Below are 22,966 nucleotides of genomic sequence, written 5' to 3'. Positions count from 1 at the left end.
ATAAATGCAGAAAATACAACTGGGATTGCACAGATTTAGGTATTTATTACAAGAGGTGGTAAATCATTATGCTTTCAAGATTTTATGTAAAATCCACTGAGTTAATTGATTCTCCTTAGATTCCAATGGGCTTTGGCTGAGTCTCCTAATGATATTAAAATCCATCTGTTATTAAACGTCATGTATGCAACAGTATGCAAATGCTGGGATTTGTAAGTATCATTATGCAAAAGTTCAAGTCCAGTCATGCTTCTCTTGAAGTTTGCAACATAAATTCTGTAGACATCAATAAGAATAGATTTGGGATATCTTTTTAATTGCACTGTATACAAGTATCGACAGAAGAATACAATAGAGTAGTCACAAAATCAAAGAGGCTTCTATGAAACCTACAAAGTAGAGCAGCATAGAATCAATGAAGTAAAAGCAGTATTTCAAAAAATAATAAATCAGACCTGGCAGTTTTGGAAAATGTACTGAAAAAAACCACAAATTAATTGGCACAGTTTAACAACCTAATTTCTAAGTGCACTTCATAACAAATCTCCTTACAAGCTGCTGTTTTCCCAGAAGATGATGACAAAAAGCCTCATTAGAACATCACTGTTTTATAGTGACAGATTTTATTGCATTGCCAGCTGTGAATCAAAAAAAAAAAAAAAACCTCCCCCCTAAAAACTTATATAAAGGTTCCTAAAAACCGTATTTTCTTTTGTAATTGTCAAAAAATAGCAACATAGCACTTCCATGTTTGTGAATACCCACAATTCTATTTTTAAAAAAAATAGAAGTTAAAGAAAAGTGACTTTTGTTTTAGCTTCAAAAATAATGTAAAGGAACATTTAGGAACAAGTTATTTCAATGATCAGAGAGATATGTACAATATGATAGATTTGAGTCCAATCCATGTTCATGAACCCAGACTTAGAACCTGTTGATCCTGAGTAACTGTAATTATAAACTGGCAGGAGCAGGCTCTTGGCTTCACCCATTATAAGCTTTTTCACGTTCTGTCCTAGGCTAAAAAGTGTAGATACAGTATATACTCTGTATATGGATTTATACAAAAGGTCTTTTACAGCTCTAACCCTGTTATTGCTAGGCTAAAAAATGACTATTTTGGAACAAGTTACATGAATCATAAAGGGTAAAACTGAGATGCAGCTTCTGATGACTGGATTTCTACTTGAGCCATTTTGAACTGGGTGCACTGCAGCCACTTGCGGAGCACAGACGAGCTATTGTTCATTTGTCCTGACCCCTGCAACATCCTCAGGCTGTGATGGTTGACATTGCTCTGGATGGCTTGGAGGCGGAGCTGAAGGCCAGCAGATAAATGCTGTTGAAATGATGCAAAACATTCAGTTTCTTACCTTTAACATGTGCATTAACATAGCAATGTGAAGGGTATTGGTTTGTTGGCCAGGAAGTTTCTTGCATTGCCCCATGTCAAATTTCTTTCTTGCACATCCTGCCCCGTGGTGTTGCCATGGAAGGCAAATGTGCTTACAAACACAACTCCATACTGAGACCAAGTCCAAAACTTTTCTTCTCTTCACCAAAAATCTCTTGACTCACAGACCACACTGATCCATCTTTTTCTCCCTTACAAAGAGGGCCAGATGGTAGTTTTACCCAAGCAAACAGTCCCACAATATCTTCCTTAGAACCCAAATCCATCTCCTGAGTCAAGAGTCCCAATGCTGATTTGTCAGGGAACTCTCAAGCCTAAGGCATTAAGAAAAACCACAGCTCAGGGAACAACCAATCTCAGTAAACAGCAAGGAAAGGTCCCAGTGCAGAACCTGGGCAAAGGAAAATGTTCCAGAAGGGAAATGGATAGAGCAGAACTGACTAGAGGGCAAGTGTCTCAGCAGATGATGCTCTATCTATGCTCACACTTCAGAGCTTCATCTCAACTGCATATGCTACAATTATCTATTTTCACACATCTTACTTCCAGAATTTAGAGAAATGTATAATACTAACAATAAAAGGATAAAGCACTAGAAACAGCTTACCTTTAGGTTTGACTGTATCATTGGCAACCACATTGGTATGAGCTGCAAGAAGAGGTGCATTTTGTTATTATACAAGTGACTGTAAACATGCTACAGTCAGAGAAGGATACATCTCATGCATTTAGCCATTTGAATTGGCATGGTCTGAACCACAAATCTGAAAATGTGGTTATTTTAAGAACTTGGAGAAGGTAAATCTCAGATGTAAAGAAGCCAATTTCTCTTGTCGGTAGCTTGATGAATCACCAGTAGCAATTATTGATATCCTGTTTAAGGTAATGATGATGAAAATACAGAATTAAACTTGTTATAGGAAGTCACTTATTACTTTCCTTGTAAGGGTGTTTCTGTATGTGCAGGTGAGCAATATTGGAGTAAACAGACTAAACATTTTGCATGGTGAGGTAAACATCAAAAAATAAAAACAAAAAGCAGCAGCAGTTCTTAATAACAGGTCATATATTTAAATAGTAACCAACAGTTTTAAGCCACTAGTCACACCAGTGCTTCACTGCAGAATGTGAGACATTCTGTAGGGAGCACAGGTAAAAGCTATCCAGAACAACAGGGTGAGGAGGTCTGAAAATTTGTCAGCTCTGATTGGACTGGAGTTACACTATTTCAGATTCCTGCTCTTCAGGGAACTTTTTCTTCTGAGGCAGTGTAACATGACAGCCTTATGAAAGCCAGAGAGGCATTTCTAGCAAAAGTATTCATGTTTTTCAATATTAATTTAACTATTGAGGTTACTGTTCTAAAATGTTGCTCCAAATGGCATTAAAATTTGCAATTTGCCAATTATGCTACTGGAGCTGCAAGTTAAACCTAATCACTATTGACAACATTAGATAAAGTGCTGTTTCCCTTGTGCAAGGAATGACAATTGTTCAATTTCAGTGCTCTTTTGCTGGAGAATCATATGCAACTCTGTCAGGACTCATTACTGAGTCTACCACATGAAGAACCATAGTCAAAGCTCAGCATTTACAGACAGATGAATGCCAAAACAGCTGGAATTCAGCCAGATGCAGCAGATGTGTGAGCTCTGTACATCCTTCCATGGGCTCTCACACTAATGAAGTGCTTAATAAGATGCAGTGACCACAATCCCAAGGTGTGTTTTTGGTGAGGAGGGTACAGGTCTGGGAGGTCATGCTCCACACCTCACTGCCATCAACAAAACATTCATCTGGCACTGATGAAGTTCCTGTGGAGTTAGCCACTGGAGGCAGGACTGGTGTCAGAAGTACATCAAGCAAGAAGGGAAGCCAGGTAGAAAACTTAGGGTACCCCTCTGCATCTGAACCAATTCACTGGACAACTTTTACAGTCAGCTGAGAGCATCAAGCACTTCACATTCAGTTCATCTTGTCCCAAAGCAAGTATCTAAAATAGATCAAGATGAATCATGTCCAAAAATACTGACTGTAAAGGGCACTCATGGAAACTAGCTTTTATCAATATCTCTTCTGGACAAGTCTAAGGTTAGATACAGATCTTTGTCCTCCAGCACCAGTTCTGTCTTGCAGGGTCTGGACACATTTAAGGAAATGAACCTTCTGCTGCACGCACAAGCAAGCAAACCCTCTAGTGCTACAGCTGCCAGACAGATAAGTCACACAAGAAGACATTTTTATGGAAGCTCTTGAGTTTTGTTAACTAATCCTCAGCCAGCCTTTTCTTCACAAAGAAGAATACAAAACTCGAGTCAGAAAAAACACCTGGAAGAACAGAGTGCTGTCAGACACTATCAAATTTTTTGAGTTTATATTTTCAAGAGAACTATATTGATTCCAGTTTAATTTTTAAAGGGAAACCAGGCTGTACAACAGGCTGGTCACGGTGCTGTTCTGGCTCTCCAAATCTGCTGCCTGTGCAGCTCTCTAAAAAGCTACACAGCAGCTGCTGGGGCTGCCCAAAACCCCTGGGTCTTGGCAAAAGCCCTTGAGTTGTTCTTGTCTTCACTGCAGGCTCCCAAGTTCCTCAGAGACACAGTTGATGGTCAAAGATGTGACCAGCAAGGTACTGGTCTCCAACACCAATGCCTAACCTGGTATGGCCACTTTTCCAGCTCCTCTGACATAGAAAAGCAGGAGAAAAGTTCAACACTTTCAATTCACAGTCACTGAAGAAGAGACTGTCTCAAATTTGACTTTTTTAATTAGAGAACCCACTCACTGGTTCCTGTGTGAATAAGCTTTGCACCACTGTGTCTCTGAAGGACTTCAAACATACAGTAAGTCCCTAAATCATGGCACTTATTTTTCACATCTACAAAAAATATTTTTACAATGAGTTCAGGAAAAAAAAATAGTAATCAGGAACTATGAATCCTATAGTACTGATATGCAGGTATACTGTTCATGCAGGATTTCACTTTAGGGCTGAGTAAAGGGGATTTGGTCACCCAAATTCTTCTCTTCCATCTCCCACCCACTAAACATGAAAGCTTAGCACCTTAACTCAGAGTTCCACAGTTTTATGAGCTTGATTTTATAGTAACAACAATGTCCTTTTAACCTGACTTAGCATTATATTGATATATGCTCTCAAACATAACCCCCTGAAAGCATTCATTTGATTTGTGACAGGGATTTGGCCCTAAAGGCCTCTCTTTTCACAGCTTTAAAGCCACTCTTCATCTTTGTCAAATTCTGAACATCCTGGACTGGCTAAAAGAGAAGCCCGTATGTCTTTCAGACAGAGCCATAATCACTATAACAGCCCTCAGTGACAGAATTTCTGTAGTGAATCAAGCCATTACAAACCTGTATTTTCACAATGAGTGTGAATACTTTCATGTTGACATAAAGACCTTCAATTTTAGCTACTTTATTTTCAATTCTTGCTTGATCATAAAAGACTGGAGTAAAGCAATAGACAGAAATTTCCTTTATGGCAACAGAAGAACTATATTAACCTTAACTACTTATGTGGAAACACTCTTGCACTGGGAAAACATAAAAAAGGATAGTAAAATTGATTTATGCTTGTGAGACTACCTCAACCCTTCTGCAAACAGTGTGATGGAAGACTGGCTATGGATTTCCAAAGAAACAACTCATATAATAACAAGAAAATCAACGTAGCAAAAAGTTTTTGTCACCCACCAAAGGACCTATGATGACTAGAAAATACAGAATGGCTGAAAATTCAGGCAGTAGCTAGAGGTTTACAAAGTCAGTGACATTAGTTGTGTCTCTTCGAGGAATAAGATCATTACTGACATTAGTGGCAATGGAAAGAGGAAGTAGATTAGATGGTCATTTAAAAAAAAATCAGGAGAACTTGAATTTGAAATTGTGGTCTGGTTTTCTTAGCACGGATTTTATTTTTCAGTATCTCTGCTAGGGTATTTTGTGGCATTAACATTCAACCTCAGTTTCTTCCACTCTCTCTTTTTTTAAGTGGGAGGGAAAGCACAGGACAATATACATTTAGAAATCAGAATAATCAGGCAATATAATTTAATACATATTCATGGTAGGGTATGCCTACCTTTACAAAGATAGTAGAGTTGCATTCTTGTAAAGCCTCCATTAAACTGATCACATGCAGGCACACCATTTCCACCATCTTGGAAAAGAACAATCAAGCATAAAACCAAATTAATATCCAGCATAACAATGTAGTAAGATAAGCCAACAGCCTCTAAGAAGGATCTTCCTGTATTTGCTAGGCAGTTTTTTAACCACTGACACAGAAGATTAAAGATTACATGAGCACATATGGGATGTTTTTCTTTGTTTAGTTTTACCCCAAGGTGGTGACAGCTAGCTGTTACAACCTTTGATGTATTTTAATTCTTACCACACATCAAAACAAGCTGTCTTTGGCTTTGCTCTTTTCAGACATCATAAACTGTTTTTTGTGTCTTCGCTATGCAATTCTCATCAATCTGTGTGTCAGAAATTGTTATTTTTATTTATTTAATCTTTGAAAATTAACATTGTCACAAGCCCCATCTTTTTATCCCACATCAAAAGACAATTTACTGTTTTGAACTGACAGCTAGTCCATAATTCTTCCATTTTGTAACATAATGTATGACAGATGCAAATATCAGTTATTTGGTAGCAGACAGCTTTTTATGTTTAATATTGTGTAAATTCACAGGTACAAGACAAACACCCTGAGCCAGCAATGACTATTTACAGTGCCTGTCTAAACTACATGTAAATTCCCCTTGATAATAATAAACTCAGCTTTTATGTTGTGCTTTTCATCTTCAAAGTGCTTCACAAACACTAACTAACTAACCTTAAAACAGCCCTGTGAGACAGGCAAGTATTACAATCTACATTTCACAAGTATTACTATCTACATTTCACAGAGCAAGAGCTGAGGCTGAGAGCTTAATAACTGTGGCTCTAAAGCTACATTATGATATATTTTCGGAGAAAGGATTGGAACTTGGGACTTCCCAGTCATACTCTCATCCTGGGGCTTGACAAGAGGCTTTTGTGTCTGACTAAACAACTGGCTGGCTGGAAACACAATGCACACTACCTGTTCCTTCAAATGGAGCTTCCTGAACTACTGTTCCCAGCAATGGCTTGTGACCCACAGAGACCCCACCGTGTCAGAGGCTAAAATATCATCTAGGGACAGCTTTAGGTGGTTCTTGCCTGATATGGACAAGACACAGGAAATAATAACTGGCTAAGACTTTCAATTGCAGCCCATGCAATTACAATTAAAAGGGCAAGGTCCATACCTGCCTGGGATGGAAGATGCTTCACATGGGAAAAGGGGAATTATATAAAACAATTTCCATACACATAGCAGATCTACATTTAAAAAGAAAAAAGGAAACCCAAACAAACCAGGAATGAAAACCTTAGTAGCAGCAAACCTTAAAAACCCAAACCTTAAGACCTAACTTAAGAGGAATGGGCAATGTATAAAAATGTTTCCCAAAGCTAACCTCAAGCTCTCCAGAGCCAGAAATACTAGTGAACATTCCAGTTAAAAAGTTTTGACCTGTCATGACTGTCTGGGATGTGGGAAACACAATAGGCCTTGCCCATCAGTAACAAGCTCTTAACTCTAAGCCTGTAGGTACAGAGAATCATTAGTCAAGGCTAAGCAAAGGAGCAGCTATGAGAGGGCTGCTGGAAGCCCTCTGGGTTCTTATTCTACAAAGTTGCTCCAAAAGAAGAGAGTATTTGGGATAAACAAACATTTAAAGGTTATGTCCAAGCAAATGGTATGGATGATTTTTCTTATCTCTATCCTTCCAGTCATTCATTACTCAAAAATGTTTCAAGAGATATTTATGTAGCTTATTTTTGATGAATAGCCTGAGAATTATGGGTGGTCAGTTGTCAGCAGTTGAGTGTTTTTTCACCATCACATGGTATAACATAACCAAATGGATATTCACAGAATTATCCTAGAAAAGTTCATTTGTGCTGTAAGGCAGAGTCAGATAAAACAATAGACCACAGTTAAGAGCAGGAATATATACAAAATGAGATGTGATGCAAGGAGCTTTTAATCCAACAAGCAGCAACTCAAGCTCCTGATGCTGTTTCAGGTAGATTCTGGCTACATCCTGTTTCAGGCTCACTGTGAGGTTTAATCACTACTAATTAGCTATCTCTTTAATTTCTCAAAAGCATCAAAGTCACTTTATGATGTTACTCATAGTCTGTTATATTCCACTGAAACAGAGCCAAGCCTCCTCTGAGTTTAATCTGCACTAGATCTGTCTGCAGCACCTGACTTACCACTTTGTTATGTGCCATTAGCTGCAGGATGCTGGGTGTCACTCGGCTCCAGAACTCCAGGGCTGTGAGGATTGCTGTAAAGCTAAATTCGTTCTGATTCTGGACTGTCGGAGCTACTGCTGTTTGTTCACAGTACACTGTCCAGAGCTGAGCAAATATAAATGCATGGAACAGGGAACACATGTGCAGAACAGATGTCTGTAAAAACAGAAAATAGAAGAAAATGTTTATTTAAGTAACTGTATTGGGACACAGTGCAGAGGCTTTCATTCCCTGTCACGTGTCCCGCTGTGCAGTTTTGCCCCTCACTTTCCCATGTTTCCCTCCCATTAGGAACTAGTAAGTCAAGTACACTTGATAACAGCTTTTCCATGTTTACAAAATGGGTTTATATTTGTAAAAACTGCATTTGCAAATATGCTCCCATGCCATCCAAGTGCCTGGCATTAAGGTCAGTCCCTTTAAAAGAAAGTTAGTTTTGCAAAACAGGTATTCAGGACTATTTCTGAAACTTTCTTAATGGAAATCTCCACTGCAATCTGTGGAAGGTCTGAAGGCTCTGGCACACATGACTCCACTTCAGAACCTGAAAGGACAGTTATCATATAAAATACATGATTTTACATCTGTTCTGGTAATCTGTCATCCAATTTCTGCTTTGCTGGGACTGCTCATAGTCACAAGGAAACAGGCAAGGAAAGAGAATTCATTTTGCATGCTCAGACATGGCTCCTTGCTAATCCTTGTTATATATCACAGTGTCTGAGCCTCCAGGACTGCTGGACATTAACCACTTCATTACAGGAAAGATGCTTCTGGTCAGAGATGTTTTCTCAGTTTGCAAGAGCAAGAGGGATTCATGCTCTGTGGCAGTATGACTTCACCAAACATTGCAATGGTTGCTTGGTAACTGGAAAGAGGTATTTGAAAGAGCAAAAAAAAGGCCAAGGAAATGGATGGGAAGCACCAGTGTCTTGGCTGGGTGGAGGGAAAGAAAGGAGTATTTTATGTATAAGATAAATGTGTGATCATTCTCCTTCTGTCACTAATAAAAACCTGGTTGGTGTCAAAGACCGCTGCTGTATTTGTGTTAAACTACTGCCACAAATGTCTTATAATCTGTAATAACTCTTCTTGTCCTGAAAACTTAAAGTTGTGCTTGAATCATCACTGCTTGTAATTATCTTGATCATAAAATTATTTACATGCTATCCAATGCAAATATACAACAAGAATAAATAACTATCTGAGAGATTTGCTACAGAGGTGGTCACTGCTAAAGCTTCAATTCAGAATTCAGTTTTTCATTTCCTCACTCCTGTGTTCAGACATTTTGAAATAGCCAAACCTCAAACTTAAGTGTACTAATATCATCAGTCTTCTAGGCATGTAAGAAAAACTGTACAGAGATTTCTTTCCCTGGGTCCTGAGTTTTAGTAAGCTTTTACCCCTCCTTTTACTTACTAAAATAAATGTTTGCAAAAAGGCCAATACAAAACACATCTCTACTTAAAACACATAATCCCTTACCTTTGATTGCTCTGGAAACCCAATCAGAATAACAATAAGGTGGTCAGCAATTTGTGAACCTGCATCCAGTGGAATAGGCATGCAAGATGATGGAGAATTTGGACAGACAACATTGTGTGTCAGAGACCCCAGAAGTAGCCAGGACAGCAAACGAATGTGTGAGACACATTCTATGAACTCTTTGGGCCTGTCAAGAAAGAGCAGATTTTACAATGATACTAAGTTTTCTGGCTTTCCCCAAAATATGGAGTCTCCTTATGCACATTTGGCAGATGCAGTCTCAGTGTGCTGGAGACACAGATCATTGGGAAGATTCCAACCACACAGATCTTGGTGGCCTTGACATACCACATTCAAGTCCAATAGAACCTATTTGGTGGGTCTAAGAAACAGTCTCTATAAAAGGTTAAAGCATTCACAGATTCATTGCTCCCATACAGAATGATTTTTTACACAGATGTCATCAGATGGGAAGGATTGCCCAAGTGGAAATGCTCCTCTCAGCTGCCCTGGACACCACGCAGCTGCCTTACCTCCACTGTGTTCCACCTCTCCCCTGGTAAGGCAGACTTAATTTCTGTGTTCTTGGGCATCTCCTTGCACACTTGGATTGTGTTTTTGAGGGCAGGGACAATGCTTTTTTATGACACTCAAGTAGCTGTCCACTGTCTAGTGCAGTGTCTAATTGCAAAGCGTGTGCCTAGATAATCTAAAAAGGAAGAGACCTTTACTGGTGACATCTTGTCTGTCCCTTTGCTGCTTCCAAGCTCTGACTAAATACTCATTTGGATTCATAGGCACAGGAAAAAAATAATTGTTTTTCCATCTATAAATCACTATTTACTAGGCCACTCTCCCTGCTGGTTTTAGCTTCTAATTTGATGTTATTGTCAAAGACTCATATTACCCAAGACACATTCCATTAATTTTTGGTCTTTAATAAAATCTGATACAATGCTCTTCCTCAAGTCCCTATAGGACCTTAAAGTAACTCATTACTTTCAATTCAAAACATGTGTTCTTTTTTTTTTTCTTTTTTTTACATGTAAGAAACTAAAGTGCAAGGATTTAAGCACTCCAAAAGTAGATATGCTCCACATAAATACACATGCAGATGTACCTAAAAGGACTGCGCCTAAAGAGCTTAGTCCCAAGAATCCTGGACAGATAGTCTGGGAAAAAGCTGGGACAGGTTTGGTGAAACATAGTCCAGTTGCCTACACTCAAAACAAGTCCCTTATTGTCACTGTAATACAAGGGAGAGTACTCCCTTATTTTAGAAAACAAAACACTGTACATCAAGATTTCTCTCAGTGAAAAGGGACAGAAAACAGGTCTTGAGCAGGATTTCTTTCATGTAACTTTAGCCAGGTGAACTCAGTAGTTTATCATACATCAGTAGGCCTACACTTTAGAGTTCTCACTCATTTGTACTGCATAATTTCAAAGGCCATTTCCTGCGGTATTGTCTATAATTCAGAGTATATTTTCTGTAATTCTACAACTGATCAAGTGCCTGTGTGCTTTTCACTGTCTGCACCTAGACCAAGAATCAAGTTAATTTCCAGTGTTACTCCAGTCAAGCCCCTGGAGTAACCTCCACTATCCCTTTGGCATGTACTTTAAATACTACATTGACAAACTCCTCAGTTAAGGATCAGGGAGATGCTGAGCAGCTGTTTCAGTGTCCCACTGCCACCATTTCCTACTGTGGGTCTTATCTGTGGAATCTGGCAATAAAAACATAATTTTGTGAAGATTTCCAAGTCATTTTAGTATTCCATTTTGTGTAAAAGTGTTCTCACCCTTGCTGCATTGCTGAAGGAGGATGGTAAAGCCAAGGCAAATACCGGATCACAGCTTTGTTGTCCCTGTGGTTCCCCCGGGTGATTTCCATAGCAGCAATCTGAGCTAAACCAACTTTCAGATGTCCACCAAATGTGTCCTCATGCAGTGGCTGAGAACAAGTCTTCATGTGACTCTGCAAGGCAAAGATCTGATTTCCTACCCATAAAGAGTATTTTGCTTGAAATAAATTCTTCCAAAACCCAGCCTGTTCTATTTCACTCCCCCCTTTCAATTCCTTCCCAGGATCTCTAACTGTGTCTATGAAACAAAGCTCAGAAATAGATTTTTTTAAATTCTCCAATCCCTATATTAGTAACACCAGAATGGTGCAGATCTTTCCACAGAGGGCCAGAATTCCAAGAGGCCATAATATAATAGTATAAAGACATAATATAATTTGGGCAAAATGTATAGGCAGCTTTTGTACAGCAAACTCAACAGCTGATAAATACAAACTAATGCTTGCATATCCAGAGAGGTTAGGTAAAAATGAAAGACTCCAACCATTTAACAAGATAGCATCTGGGCAGGAAATGCCTTCCATGTGCAATATCCCATTTACATGTTCAGAAAGAAGCTCACTTACTCTCCAGCAATATGACTGCATTACACTAGCCAGCTATATTGCACTATTCTGTTAGAAATGCCTTTAAACTCTGGCAATAAAATGGTCAAACCTCTCACCAAGAAACACTCAAATATTTATGCTTGTAAAGATAATTTATTCTGCTTTGCCAGCTTTCAGGGATGTTTCCTTGCTGCTTCTTGAGATACTTCTGTATTTCTATTCAGCTAACTTTGCATTACCTTCTGGTACTAGACTATAACAGAACACATGCTGACTGCAGTTGCTTGCTTAAAAGGAGAGCCATATGCTTTGCACAAGAAAATCAGGTCATCAGTTATCCAATTATTGTAACAGGATAAAAATCAGTGAACCAACAATATTTTTGTAGCAGATAAATATCCAACCACAGAAACTTACACTCTCAAACTGCACTTACTTAAATCTCTTTGAAGAGAAAAACCCCAATGTACCAGCATGAATACTTAATGACTTTGTTATACAGACAGGTAAAAAGGGAAGACAGTTATGTAGGCAGATATATTAGAAATCTTAAAAAATGGTGGAATTTTCTAAATAAAATCCTGCCAAGCTTTACCAATTACGATGTTATCTCAAAGGTAAAAAGAAACCACAATAAACTGAACAGAAACAGTATACTGAAATGAGATTATCTTGAGAATTAACATTTACACCTTTTTTATAGTGCAGTAATTCCTAATATACAGGACTGAAAATAATTAGCCTCTTTCAAAGAAATTATTCTTGGATATGCAAAAGAAGACATTGGATTTAAATAAACTACTTTAACTAGGTCTGTTCTCTGAATTCCTACAGAGAGTAGAAATTTCCAAATTAGAAAACCAACATTTGAAAACCATCTTCTGCTGTTGGGATTGTTACTGGTCATATAAATGATACAGGATTCTTTGTTAACTACAACCCCAAATGCTGCTGCTAAGACACACTTGTTGTAAGAAACTGTACCACCAGATGATCTTAGGACTCATTTTCTAGGGAGTAACACTTCTGTTAATAAAACCGAAGCAATGTAAGTAAATATATTAAATGAGCTGCAAGAATTTGAATCTAGATGCTGTGAATTTGTCTGAAGTTCTGACTATCTGTAAACTTAGAAATGCTTACAAATATTTTCTCAAACATGTTGAAACCACAAAGTAAGCTCTATCTGTTTAAATAAAATCTGCCTTTTAATTTTACAAGACAGAAAAGCTTATTCTTTGCAATACATAAGATTATGGTCATATTTGACTCTCCTATTATGCTAATATGTCCTCAGATTCCTGTATTACATGGCTAAATCAAAACAACATGGAATTTCTGACTCAGTTGCAAATGGCTAGATGACTGACTTGGGGAGCTTCTTGTCCCATTTCAAAACATGAAAGGGGAAAAAACAGGTAAAGTTTTAGTGCATGTTCTACCTATATCCATATATAACATTTTTAAAAATAAATAGTCCCACTGAGGATAAGAAGTAATCAGCAGACTTCTGCACTATAAGAACAATTCTACAAATCAGACTACAGCTCCAGGGAGATGAGCAGAAGGAGGAAGTCCAAATGACAGAAATTTTTCTACAGAAACATTTACACAGGAGAGAGGATACCTGCAAGTATTTACAAACATATTTTCCCCATTCCTGGTTTCAGGTAAGCTGATTTTTTTCCTGTGGAACTAGCAAACCAGATGTATCTCTTGCCTCATTTATGATTCATTTGCTACCTATTCTGAAAGCAGTTCTGAACTTTAACAGAAATGGTGAATAACTTAAGAGGATAGAGTGGGAAGGTAATCCAATTCAACTTCAATCATTAATTACTTTGTGCTTTGAAGTAAATTTCTACTCCAGCATAACAGGCTGCTTCCCTTAGACTATTTTTTTTTCTAATTCAAAGGAATTCATGGCCAACAGGGTAAGAATTTAAGAAAGGGAATATTTTGTCCAGTAAAATACAGTTACAGAGAGTTTCAAGACACAAGTTTCAGTTTAGCTGGGATTCTTCTTCCTTGGTGGTAAGTATTACTAACATGCAATATGGCTTTCCCTCTGGGGCACAAGGTGGGTTTGAGGGGCCAGAGGGACAGTGAGTGTGTGAGAAGCTAGCAGGGTAAAAATTCTCATCTCATTGCTTCATAAATGAACTTCAGAGCAGCAATGTTACTTAGGCTACTTGTTTGTCAAAATATTTTAGAGAATTTCTGTAGGAAATTTAATAGGAACATGAAGTGCCTCCATGAAATAGGAATTCTAGGTTCTGATTAGCTAATGATTACTAGAATCTTTTTATGAAATGCATTCTTAAATAAAATATTTTATGTTAACAGAGGTATTTTCCTATCACTCCTCTTAAAAATTTGTCATCCAACTGATATAAAGAAACCAAAAAGCAGTTTGGACTACAACTGTACGAGCCATTTGGTTTCTCCCCACCTCAACAGAATACAAACTGACAATGAAAACAACAGAATTCATTAGGAAAAGGACACCCCCTTTTTTAGGTCAATTACTGCATTTTAATTACCTCTGAACTTCCAATAAATTTAAGCATCTGTTTGTATCTATAGGAGACACAGGATTCCTCCACAGGAGTGTACTTAGCTGTACAGGCAGGGAGTTTTATGCTTCCCTGGGTTATATTAAACACAACTACTTCTCACAGTGACTCTGGTATGACATTTGCTTTTCATCAGCATTTCAGAAAAATCATGCCTGCATTTTTATTATGTGCTCATGATATTAGAATCAGCCTCCATTTCAACATCACATAAGCTACTTTTTACTGATGCCACAGAAATCTCTAACCTATAATAGCACTAATATTCTTTCACAAGAGAAAGGAAAAAAAACCTGTCAGTCACCCTCAAATACTTCCTACTACCTACCCAGGCAGGTTCCTTACAGAAAACATATTTTTGGCAAAAAACCTCATACACTTTAGATCAATATATGCCAGAACCAACCTTCAGTTTGGTTAAGGTATGCATATCTGCAATGAAATCCAGCACTTCCCCAACATACTGCCTCATGCATTCCATTGCTGCTGTTCCACACTAAAACATAAAAGAAATAAGTTTAAGTACTGGGTTTTGCTTCACCAGAATACAATTAGTCTGTCTCAAATTCTTTATTTTCTTTTTTAGTTAGAATAATTAGGAATAGGTATTCTTTGATGTTCTTCTTCTCACTGTATTATCTCCTCTTATCTGCTTACAGTATGAGAAGATAGCCCAGCTGCTGTAATTTCTTCATGCATCATAAAATACTCTTATCTATGACAGCAGTAAAAGATCAACTGATGATACTTTCAGGAATATTCTGGTCATGTCATCCTGAAATTTACAGTGGTCCAGAATCAAAGTCTTAAAAACTCATGAGAATTGAACAACTCAGTTTTTCCAGCAGCTGAGCTTTTCTGCAATTGAAACCAATCACTTACAATCAAAGAAAAACAAAATTCAGTCACAGGCACAGATGCCCTTATTTCCCATTAATCACACTGGAAAAACAGTTTAAATAACTTCAGGCCTTTTATGTGTAAACATCACTGAAATGAACATCACTGAAATGTGTCATGTTTTTTCCTTTACACAAAAACTAGTGAATATTTCCTGTATATTCCTGAAGAAAAAGCATTCAAAATACAGCGTCTTCATGGCATTTAAGCTATGCAGTGCTCCAGTTAGATCATAAAGGTATAAGCTTGCTGAGAAACCACCTGTGCCAGAGCAAAAACAACCTCGAAGGGAAAACAAAGGGACTCAATGTGGTGCTTGCTGTATTTGTGCACTACAGATTTTCATAATCCTTTTCCTAGAACAGTGAGAAATGTGAATCTGGCCCTCAGCAAGCACAAGATGAGCCCGAGGTGCATAAAGCAGTCAACAGAACAAAGCTGTCAGATTAAATAAGGGCTTTGAATAGATCAGAGAGCCCTGCAGGGAAGCTTTCCAAAGGTGACACTACCAACCCACTAGGTATCACATAAACCTCTGTTTATATGTTAATAGTCCGAGGTGAAGAAAAAAAGTGCTACCTGAATTCAACAGGAACTCTGGATGCCTCATTCTTAGGGGTGAAGTAAAAGAAATGCTTAACTTTGGAGGCTAAATGGTTACACTAATAAATTGGATATCTTTTCAAAGTCACCAAAATCTACTTTATCCCAAGTCATAGGCTCAGGGCAGAGAACTGCAGTAAAGTTTACAGAAGAAAACTACTGTTCTTTGACCACTTTTTGATTACCTGCACTTTGAAGCACAGAAGCTGATTATCCTATCTGAGCATACAAATTAACTAGATTTACTTTTAGTCACAGAATTATTAAGCCACAGTTGAGTTTTAGTGGCTGAAATTTGAAAAATCGCTAGCATTCTATATTTAAACAGCTGACCTGGGCACTCCTCATTTTTGTATGTTCCCTTTCTATGCCACCTCCTGGCTTTTCAAATGTCAGTTTCCTGTCAGTTCCCATGACAGAATAAAAACCAGTGAAACATGGTCATTGGGAACCCTGTCAGTATATCCTCCAGCCAGTTTATGTGCACTAAGGATTCGACCTGGCTTCTAGAATATTGAATAACAGAATTATGAAGGAGACTTCACTTCAATCTCTGAAAAGAAATGCTCAGTTGCACAAGACTTCTCTCCAACGATCTATTCTGTTTCATGCAAGCAGTAGGCAGCCTAATTTTCTATGTTTTCTTCTGAAATGATCATGTTCCTATCATACCTTGTAACACCATTATTAGTCTATTCAAAGCAAGTATAAATTAAAATATCCTGTTGGGAGGAAAGGTATTATTAAAGACTGGCATGTAAAAAAATCACACACTTCAGAAGATACATGGGAAAGATCCTGTTAAGTCATCCCCAAAGCTGACAAACACAGGGAAACAAGTTTTCCTTACTCAGCTTGTAAAGCAAACTTGGCTAACCCTCTTCCATCTGCTTGGGCACTCAGTCACATGTGTCATGGAACAAGTCAAGACCTCCCATGGTGCCACTTCCTCCCATACTCACCAGGTGCATATTCAGTGCCCAGGCAAGGAGTACTTGTAATTTAGCTACTCTCATTAGCAGGATACAGATTAATGAGTTACACATTACTAGAAAAATACCATTAACTCCCTTCTTTAATCAGATAATCTCTGGTGAGAATGGAGGCAATGGCTCATAGCTTTCCATCTTGCTGCCATTTTTGGATGCACTCAGCTGGTCTGCTCCCCACTGAGAATTGCAGATCTTTGATTTGTTTTTTTGAGCACAGGTTCCACTGAAGTCACTTATAGGACTGAAGGTTATCAGTGAAAGCAAGGGAAGCAACATCAAATTCAGAACCTTTCCACTGTTAATAAAAAGAATGAAGCATCTCAGCCTCTGCCTGTAATCCATCTTGCCAATCAGAGGAGAAATGGAAAGGAAAGAGCACTAAATGAAGCAAAGCATGCTGAATAAGATGTATTTTTTAAAAAATCAGAACAGAACTAAGAAATGGACTTTGGTTCAGTACTTACTCCAGGCATTGAGGCAATCATCTGTTTATGTAGGATTGTTGACTCAGCTAGTTTTGTTCCAGCATCTGCACAAACAAACTAAGAAGAAATTAAAGACAAGTTATTTTTAATTATTTTTGAGGAACCTGAAGACCCTAATAATTTATTCATTACTTCATTAAAATCAGTTCAGATCTTTCCTTGCTTTTATTCATAGTAATTTGCCTTTAGAGATCTCTTTCTTTATAAACAACCTACTTAACTCACCATTATAAATGAGATAATTTTCTTGAAAAAAGATCTCACTTTAATGTGCTTAATTAACACATATGCTGTGCAGAAGCAATTTGAAGAATATTGTGTAACAAGTCAGACTTTCTTTATGGAAAAAATATATATTTGCTATTTCTTCCATTTATCAAATGCTCCTCTCATTGCAGAGTGAACCATGACGGAGAAGGATGAGGCAGGGTGCCATATTCTTCACTGGGATATTACAACTGGGATGTCACTGAAGTTCTACAATGATGAATTATATGAAGAGTTTTGAAGATGACAACTAGTATGGTGTGGTCTAACTTCTGTACAATACAACATAAACAAGCTGTTTCTGAGACATGGTCAGTGTCATGCTATTACAGTGGAATATCTCTCATTGCTTTTCTTGCGCTTTTATTTTACCTTTTTTCTTGTTTCTTTTTGTTTCCAAATCCCTTGACCTAAAATCTCCAATGTCCACATCATTCATACATTAAACTTGCTAATGCTGTTATTTAATCACTATAAACTTCAATAATGCTTTGGACAACCTGCAAATGATTTCCTTGTTCCTACAACTTCTTGTCCTAACATTTTATCTTCACTTGAACCATTTTTGTTCATAGGGATGCAATGTAACTTTCTTAGAAAGAGCAGACAGAAAATAACTGTCAACTAAGGTCTAAGCCTTAATCTTCCTTCTGATTAAAAAATTAATTTATACAATAGTACTTTCACAAACTGAGACAGATATTGACTACCATATTTTATGGTTGTCTAATGCATATATGTTAGCAGAACTTTCAGTGGCTGACTGCTCTTCATGAAATATTTCAAAATATCCTTTACAGCCCTAGAATTTACTCTTACACTTCTACAAGCTGTACAACAAAACAGATCAGGTACACTGAATTTTAGAGACCAACTGAACAAGCAAATTCTAAAGAGACACCAGTTAATTTGAAGTCAATGGAAATCCTGAAGATGTGTGCTGATGAAATGTGAGCAGGAGAAAAGTACTGGGAAACAAAATGCTGTGTGAAGAAGCAGTTCCTATGGAAACCCATGGAACAGCAGCATGTACATGATGGCTTTCATTTGCTAGGACAAATCAAGGAGACAGTCTCTCTGTACCCTTTATCGTCCACGACACCTATGCAAAGACTGGAGTGATCTGGTTAAAAATTCTCATTCTTTGTAAAGTGGGACAAAGTTAACTCTCATTTTAGCCTTAATGTCACCAGTGACACTGATGGCACTATGTAACATGGATAAACGTGGGTGTCAAATGTACCTTTCTAGGAACTCCTTTGTTAGTCAGCCCACGACTGATCTATCATTAAATTAAAGTGCTCCTAGCTCCTTTGTTATCTGGAACAGTTTGACAGAATCTCTGAATTCTGTGTGCACTGTCTGTACAGAATCTTACATACAGGCTAACATGTCCATGGAGACATAACTGCAGGAAATTAAAACCATTTCCGTTTGGTGCTGTGTTAACTCTGCTATGCCTTTATTCATTCAAAAGCATACAATTTGAATTAATATCATGTGGTAGAGAGGTGAACCAATCCCTTAATTCTATTAATGGCATCAGAGAATATTTAAAAAATAAGAGACGTATGCATTTTTACTGGTAGATTTCTTAAATTACAGTGGTGCTCTAGATGGGCTTAGTGGTTACTATGGTATTGCAATTCCAGAGGCTGTTGAGTGATTCAGACCACATACTACAGAGAGCTGCCAATTTACAGTCAATGGGAGAAGCAGTCATCATGCCTCCAGTAGGCATCTATGGCAGATGGTCTGAATACAACCCCTATTCTTCACCACTGACTGCATAAAAACAGAAGCTGGCTGCTTTGGATAGCAGGAAATATGAATCACTTCATCAGCCTCTGAAAGAGAGACATCATAAAAGACATTTATATCCACATTAGATGCTGTTGTATAAGGTATGAATGCATCCCAAAGTGAATACAGCATATGGGAACAGTGCTCAGAGGGAAACCCAGGCAAATGCCATTTTATCTTTATGAGATAGGGCAATGTAAGAGAGTTTTGCTTACTGGGTCTCTCGGGCAATTGACTCAATGCAAAGAACAGGTGTAAATCAGTTAAACTCCATTGCCCAAATTGACATGGCCTGTTTGCATTCTCAGACGACAAATTCAGGAAGGACTAGACTAGGAAATTGTCATGCTTTGAGGTAGCCATAGGACTGAACTATAGGAGTAATGCAGAATAATTGCTTTATTCAGTAATACATGAAAAATCAGTTCAAGTCAACAAAAACCAATGTACATGGTATCAACGTGCATCACTGCAGCTGTAAGACAGAAAGAGGTTGGTAGTTCTTATTTGATATATTGACTGGAACTGAAAAAAGTAAGTTTGAGTTTAATAATAATTAACAAAAAAACCAAAAAAAGACAAACTTGTACTTTTAAAACTAAATAGGTTTTAAAAAAGCATCAAAAGAAAAAAAAAAACCTGTGTTATTCTTCCCTTCCCAACTTGTTCCCCTAACACTGCATAATAATTGTTTTCAGAGTTAGGATAACTGGCATATTATTTCATTTGTCAGTATTATTTCTCTGTCAACTGGCAATCATTTACTTACTGTGAGTAATGTACCAGTACTCAAAAGATAATGAGTCCATAGTAAGCAACGTGAAGCTTTGACCCATCATGGGAAGGAGTGAATGGAGCTGGGATGCTGGGGGCATTATGGGGGATCTATGTAATAAACACCTCACCTGGACCTTATGAAGTGTTGTTATGCTGGTCCCCTATAATTTTGTTTCTGAATTTAAGTTCCTAACATATCATTGTTATCTCTTTGTAACAATGAGCCCAGTGCTTGTGATTACATTTTATGGACTTCAGCAAACTCTTTTGGTGACAGGCTTGTGATGCCAAACTGTGCCACACTTGCCTTCTTGGAGGCAGAAGTTTTCACAAGCCTGTATCTTATTTCCTCATATTTTCCAAAGGTAGCTTGACTCTACAGAATGAAAGCAGCAGAAATATTTTCAATGTTTTTGTTGCTGGAAAACTATAGGGCAAAAGCAAGTGGCCTTCAGGAAGTGGAGACAAGCTCACTGCCAGAAACTGAGTTGTGACCCGTGATCCACTAGCAGCCCTTCCCACACACGCTGGTGACAGGGATTGAGGCTAGGATATAAAGAAAAGGCAGCACCAGGGGCAGCTGCCCCAACAGGACATGATATAAAACGCAATGGACTCAACCCTTATGAGTCCCTTCCAATTCAAGATATATTCTGTGATCTTCAATAAATCAGCAGTGATGCACAGGTCATTATCATGATGAGAAATTTGGGGTCCAATTTTAGTTTCTTAAATTTTAATCTAGGAGCCTAAAGGCATGCACCAATGCATACAAATGCAACTGGATTTGGATTTAAGAAGTTCTTGTTTCTCCAGAAATTGCTGGTACTTTCTGCAGCCATGTTGGACTCAGTTCTTCAGCCTCTTCCCCACTCCTGAACCTGGACCCAGACAGGATCACTATGAGAATTACATCAGAATTTCCTGTACCTGCACCAGCAGCAGCAGATTCATGTCTGGTAAGGGCGACTTCAACTTGAGTGCTTGCAGTAACTCCAATATAACACAGCGTGTCAAGTAGAACTTGTCCCTTTCCTGCAACAAAAAAACCACAGAATTATGAATGTCCTGAAATTCACTGACAGCCACCAGTAAAGCATGAAGATATTTTTTATCTAAGTTTGAGAATAACAAAATTACAAAAATATACCAGCTTCTGCTGTCTAAAAAAAAAGCCAACATCACTCATAATTTATATAATTCTACAGACTTAATGAACAGACAGCAACAAAGGTGATTTTTCTTTGCTGTTTTGTCAGACATTATATCCAAGATTTAGTATTTCACCCATGAAATACAGACAGATTTTATAAAATAGTTATAAAACCCAGGTATGCAAGCACAGCTTTCATTAAGTAGTCCCATGAAAAGAGAAAAGAGGAAAGCAGTAAGAAATGACACAGAAGAACAAAACTTGCATAGTATTTAGCATTATTCTTTCACTGAAGCTGCCAAAAACAATCTATATTTCCCCATACTCTCTTTCTGTTGTTATTCCCCTTTGAAAAAAGAGTGCCTCCACTACAGCTGCTTGGACCATCAATTTCCACTCATTAGACTGGCAGTACTTTTCCACTTCCACAATAAAAACAGTCTTGGCTACAGCTGCTACAACAGAAACACTTTAAAACATAGGGGGAAATCAGCCAGTGGAGATCAGAACACAGAAGTCTAAGAATAGAGTTGTAGGGCTGAGTCAGCAAGGAGGTACAAGAGATAAGATGGCCTTGTTGTACATCTTACTTTGACATTCTCCAACGTTAGACAATAAGATAAAAACATGAAACAAATCCATAACCTGCTACTGACCACAGCAACTCAAGAATTTTGCTAAGCAGGGGAAGTGCTGTATTTCAGACAACCATTGGAGATGAAATAAAGGGTCTGATAATGAGAGCATATCCAAAGTGTGCTTAAAATCTAAAACCTGGCGTCCTCCATCTTGTAAATCCCATGCACTTGCCTGCTCACCTAAGTTAAATGTGTGAAAATTCCTACTCAGTCAGGGCCTCAGTTTCTCCACAAAATCTGTAAAATGGGATTATTGGTCTCTTCCTCAGAGAAGTTTTGTGAGGTTAATGAGTGAGAGACAATTTGAAGGCCGCCTCCAGCTGCACACAGGAGAAGCTGAGAGTGAGAGTGAGCTTCTGTTGCAGCAGACCAAGCAGTCACCAGTGTTCCTCCTCAGGGCACTGCTGTCCCCACACTAGCTGGGTGGCACACTGCCTAACAAAGCTTGCAGCAGCAGAGCACATCTCCCACAGCACCCACATATCTCTGAATGGAAACAGACTTTAAATATCAGGCCTTGATCTGAGAGAAGGTGCCAAAACAACAGAATGGTGTGCATTCCATGGAAGTTATGATGCCAGCCTGTGAATCAAGAGACCATACTTCAAGCTCCTAGTTTCCTCTTCAATTACATGGAGTGTGCAGACATTTAGATGGTAGAATGGGTCCCAAACTGCAGTCCTTGTCCCTTTCTGACTACACTGTTGCAGTCTAGGCAGCTAAACTTGCAGGAAGCTAACACTCCAGAATCAGCTGTATTATGAAACCATTTCTTGAGGGGACAAATATTCAAAAGTCACACATTCCACATGCATCAGTGCTGCTCTGATAAAAAATATACAATATAATACTCAGGAGAGGTCAGATGGGAACAAATGTCTTCAGTAAGTTATCTCCAACAAGGCCATAAGCAGAAGCAAAAGGAAGAATAAGAGCAAGGCAAGCATATATAATTTCACCATCTATTTTCAGTTCAGAGAACTTCTGAGCTCAGTGTGGTTTCTGTATAATTCAAAACTCTCAATGTATTTCTCTTCACATAACTGTCCATTGACCTCTGGGACTCATGCCAA

General features: G+C 38.2%; 1 protein-coding gene across 2 annotated transcripts in view; it reads right to left on the bottom strand.

The window, feature by feature from the left end:
* Positions 1-295: 295 nt before the first annotated feature.
* UNC79 (unc-79 homolog, NALCN channel complex subunit) overlaps positions 296-22,966 on the bottom strand; it is a 107,039-nt gene continuing 84,368 nt past the window's right edge. For both annotated transcript variants that reach the window (XM_059850204.1, XM_059850203.1), the window contains 9 exons: positions 21,033-21,137; positions 17,235-17,312; positions 14,682-14,771; positions 11,089-11,264; positions 9,284-9,470; positions 7,754-7,951; positions 5,520-5,597; positions 2,022-2,063; positions 296-1,339 (listed from right to left, as the gene is read on the bottom strand). In XM_059850204.1, the coding sequence (XP_059706187.1) occupies positions 1,139-1,339; positions 2,022-2,063; positions 5,520-5,597; positions 7,754-7,951; positions 9,284-9,470; positions 11,089-11,264; positions 14,682-14,771; positions 17,235-17,312; positions 21,033-21,137 (1,155 nt within the window). In that variant the 3' untranslated portion in view covers positions 296-1,138. The remainder of the gene's footprint in view (positions 1,340-2,021; positions 2,064-5,519; positions 5,598-7,753; positions 7,952-9,283; positions 9,471-11,088; positions 11,265-14,681; positions 14,772-17,234; positions 17,313-21,032; positions 21,138-22,966) is intronic.

Source organism: Haemorhous mexicanus, chromosome 6 (assembly GCF_027477595.1).
Source record: "Haemorhous mexicanus isolate bHaeMex1 chromosome 6, bHaeMex1.pri, whole genome shotgun sequence".
NCBI classification, from domain to species: Eukaryota; Metazoa; Chordata; class Aves; order Passeriformes; family Fringillidae; genus Haemorhous; species Haemorhous mexicanus.
The sequence above is the reverse complement of the archived record's forward strand: the minus strand, read 5'-3'. Positions and strand labels throughout refer to the sequence as shown.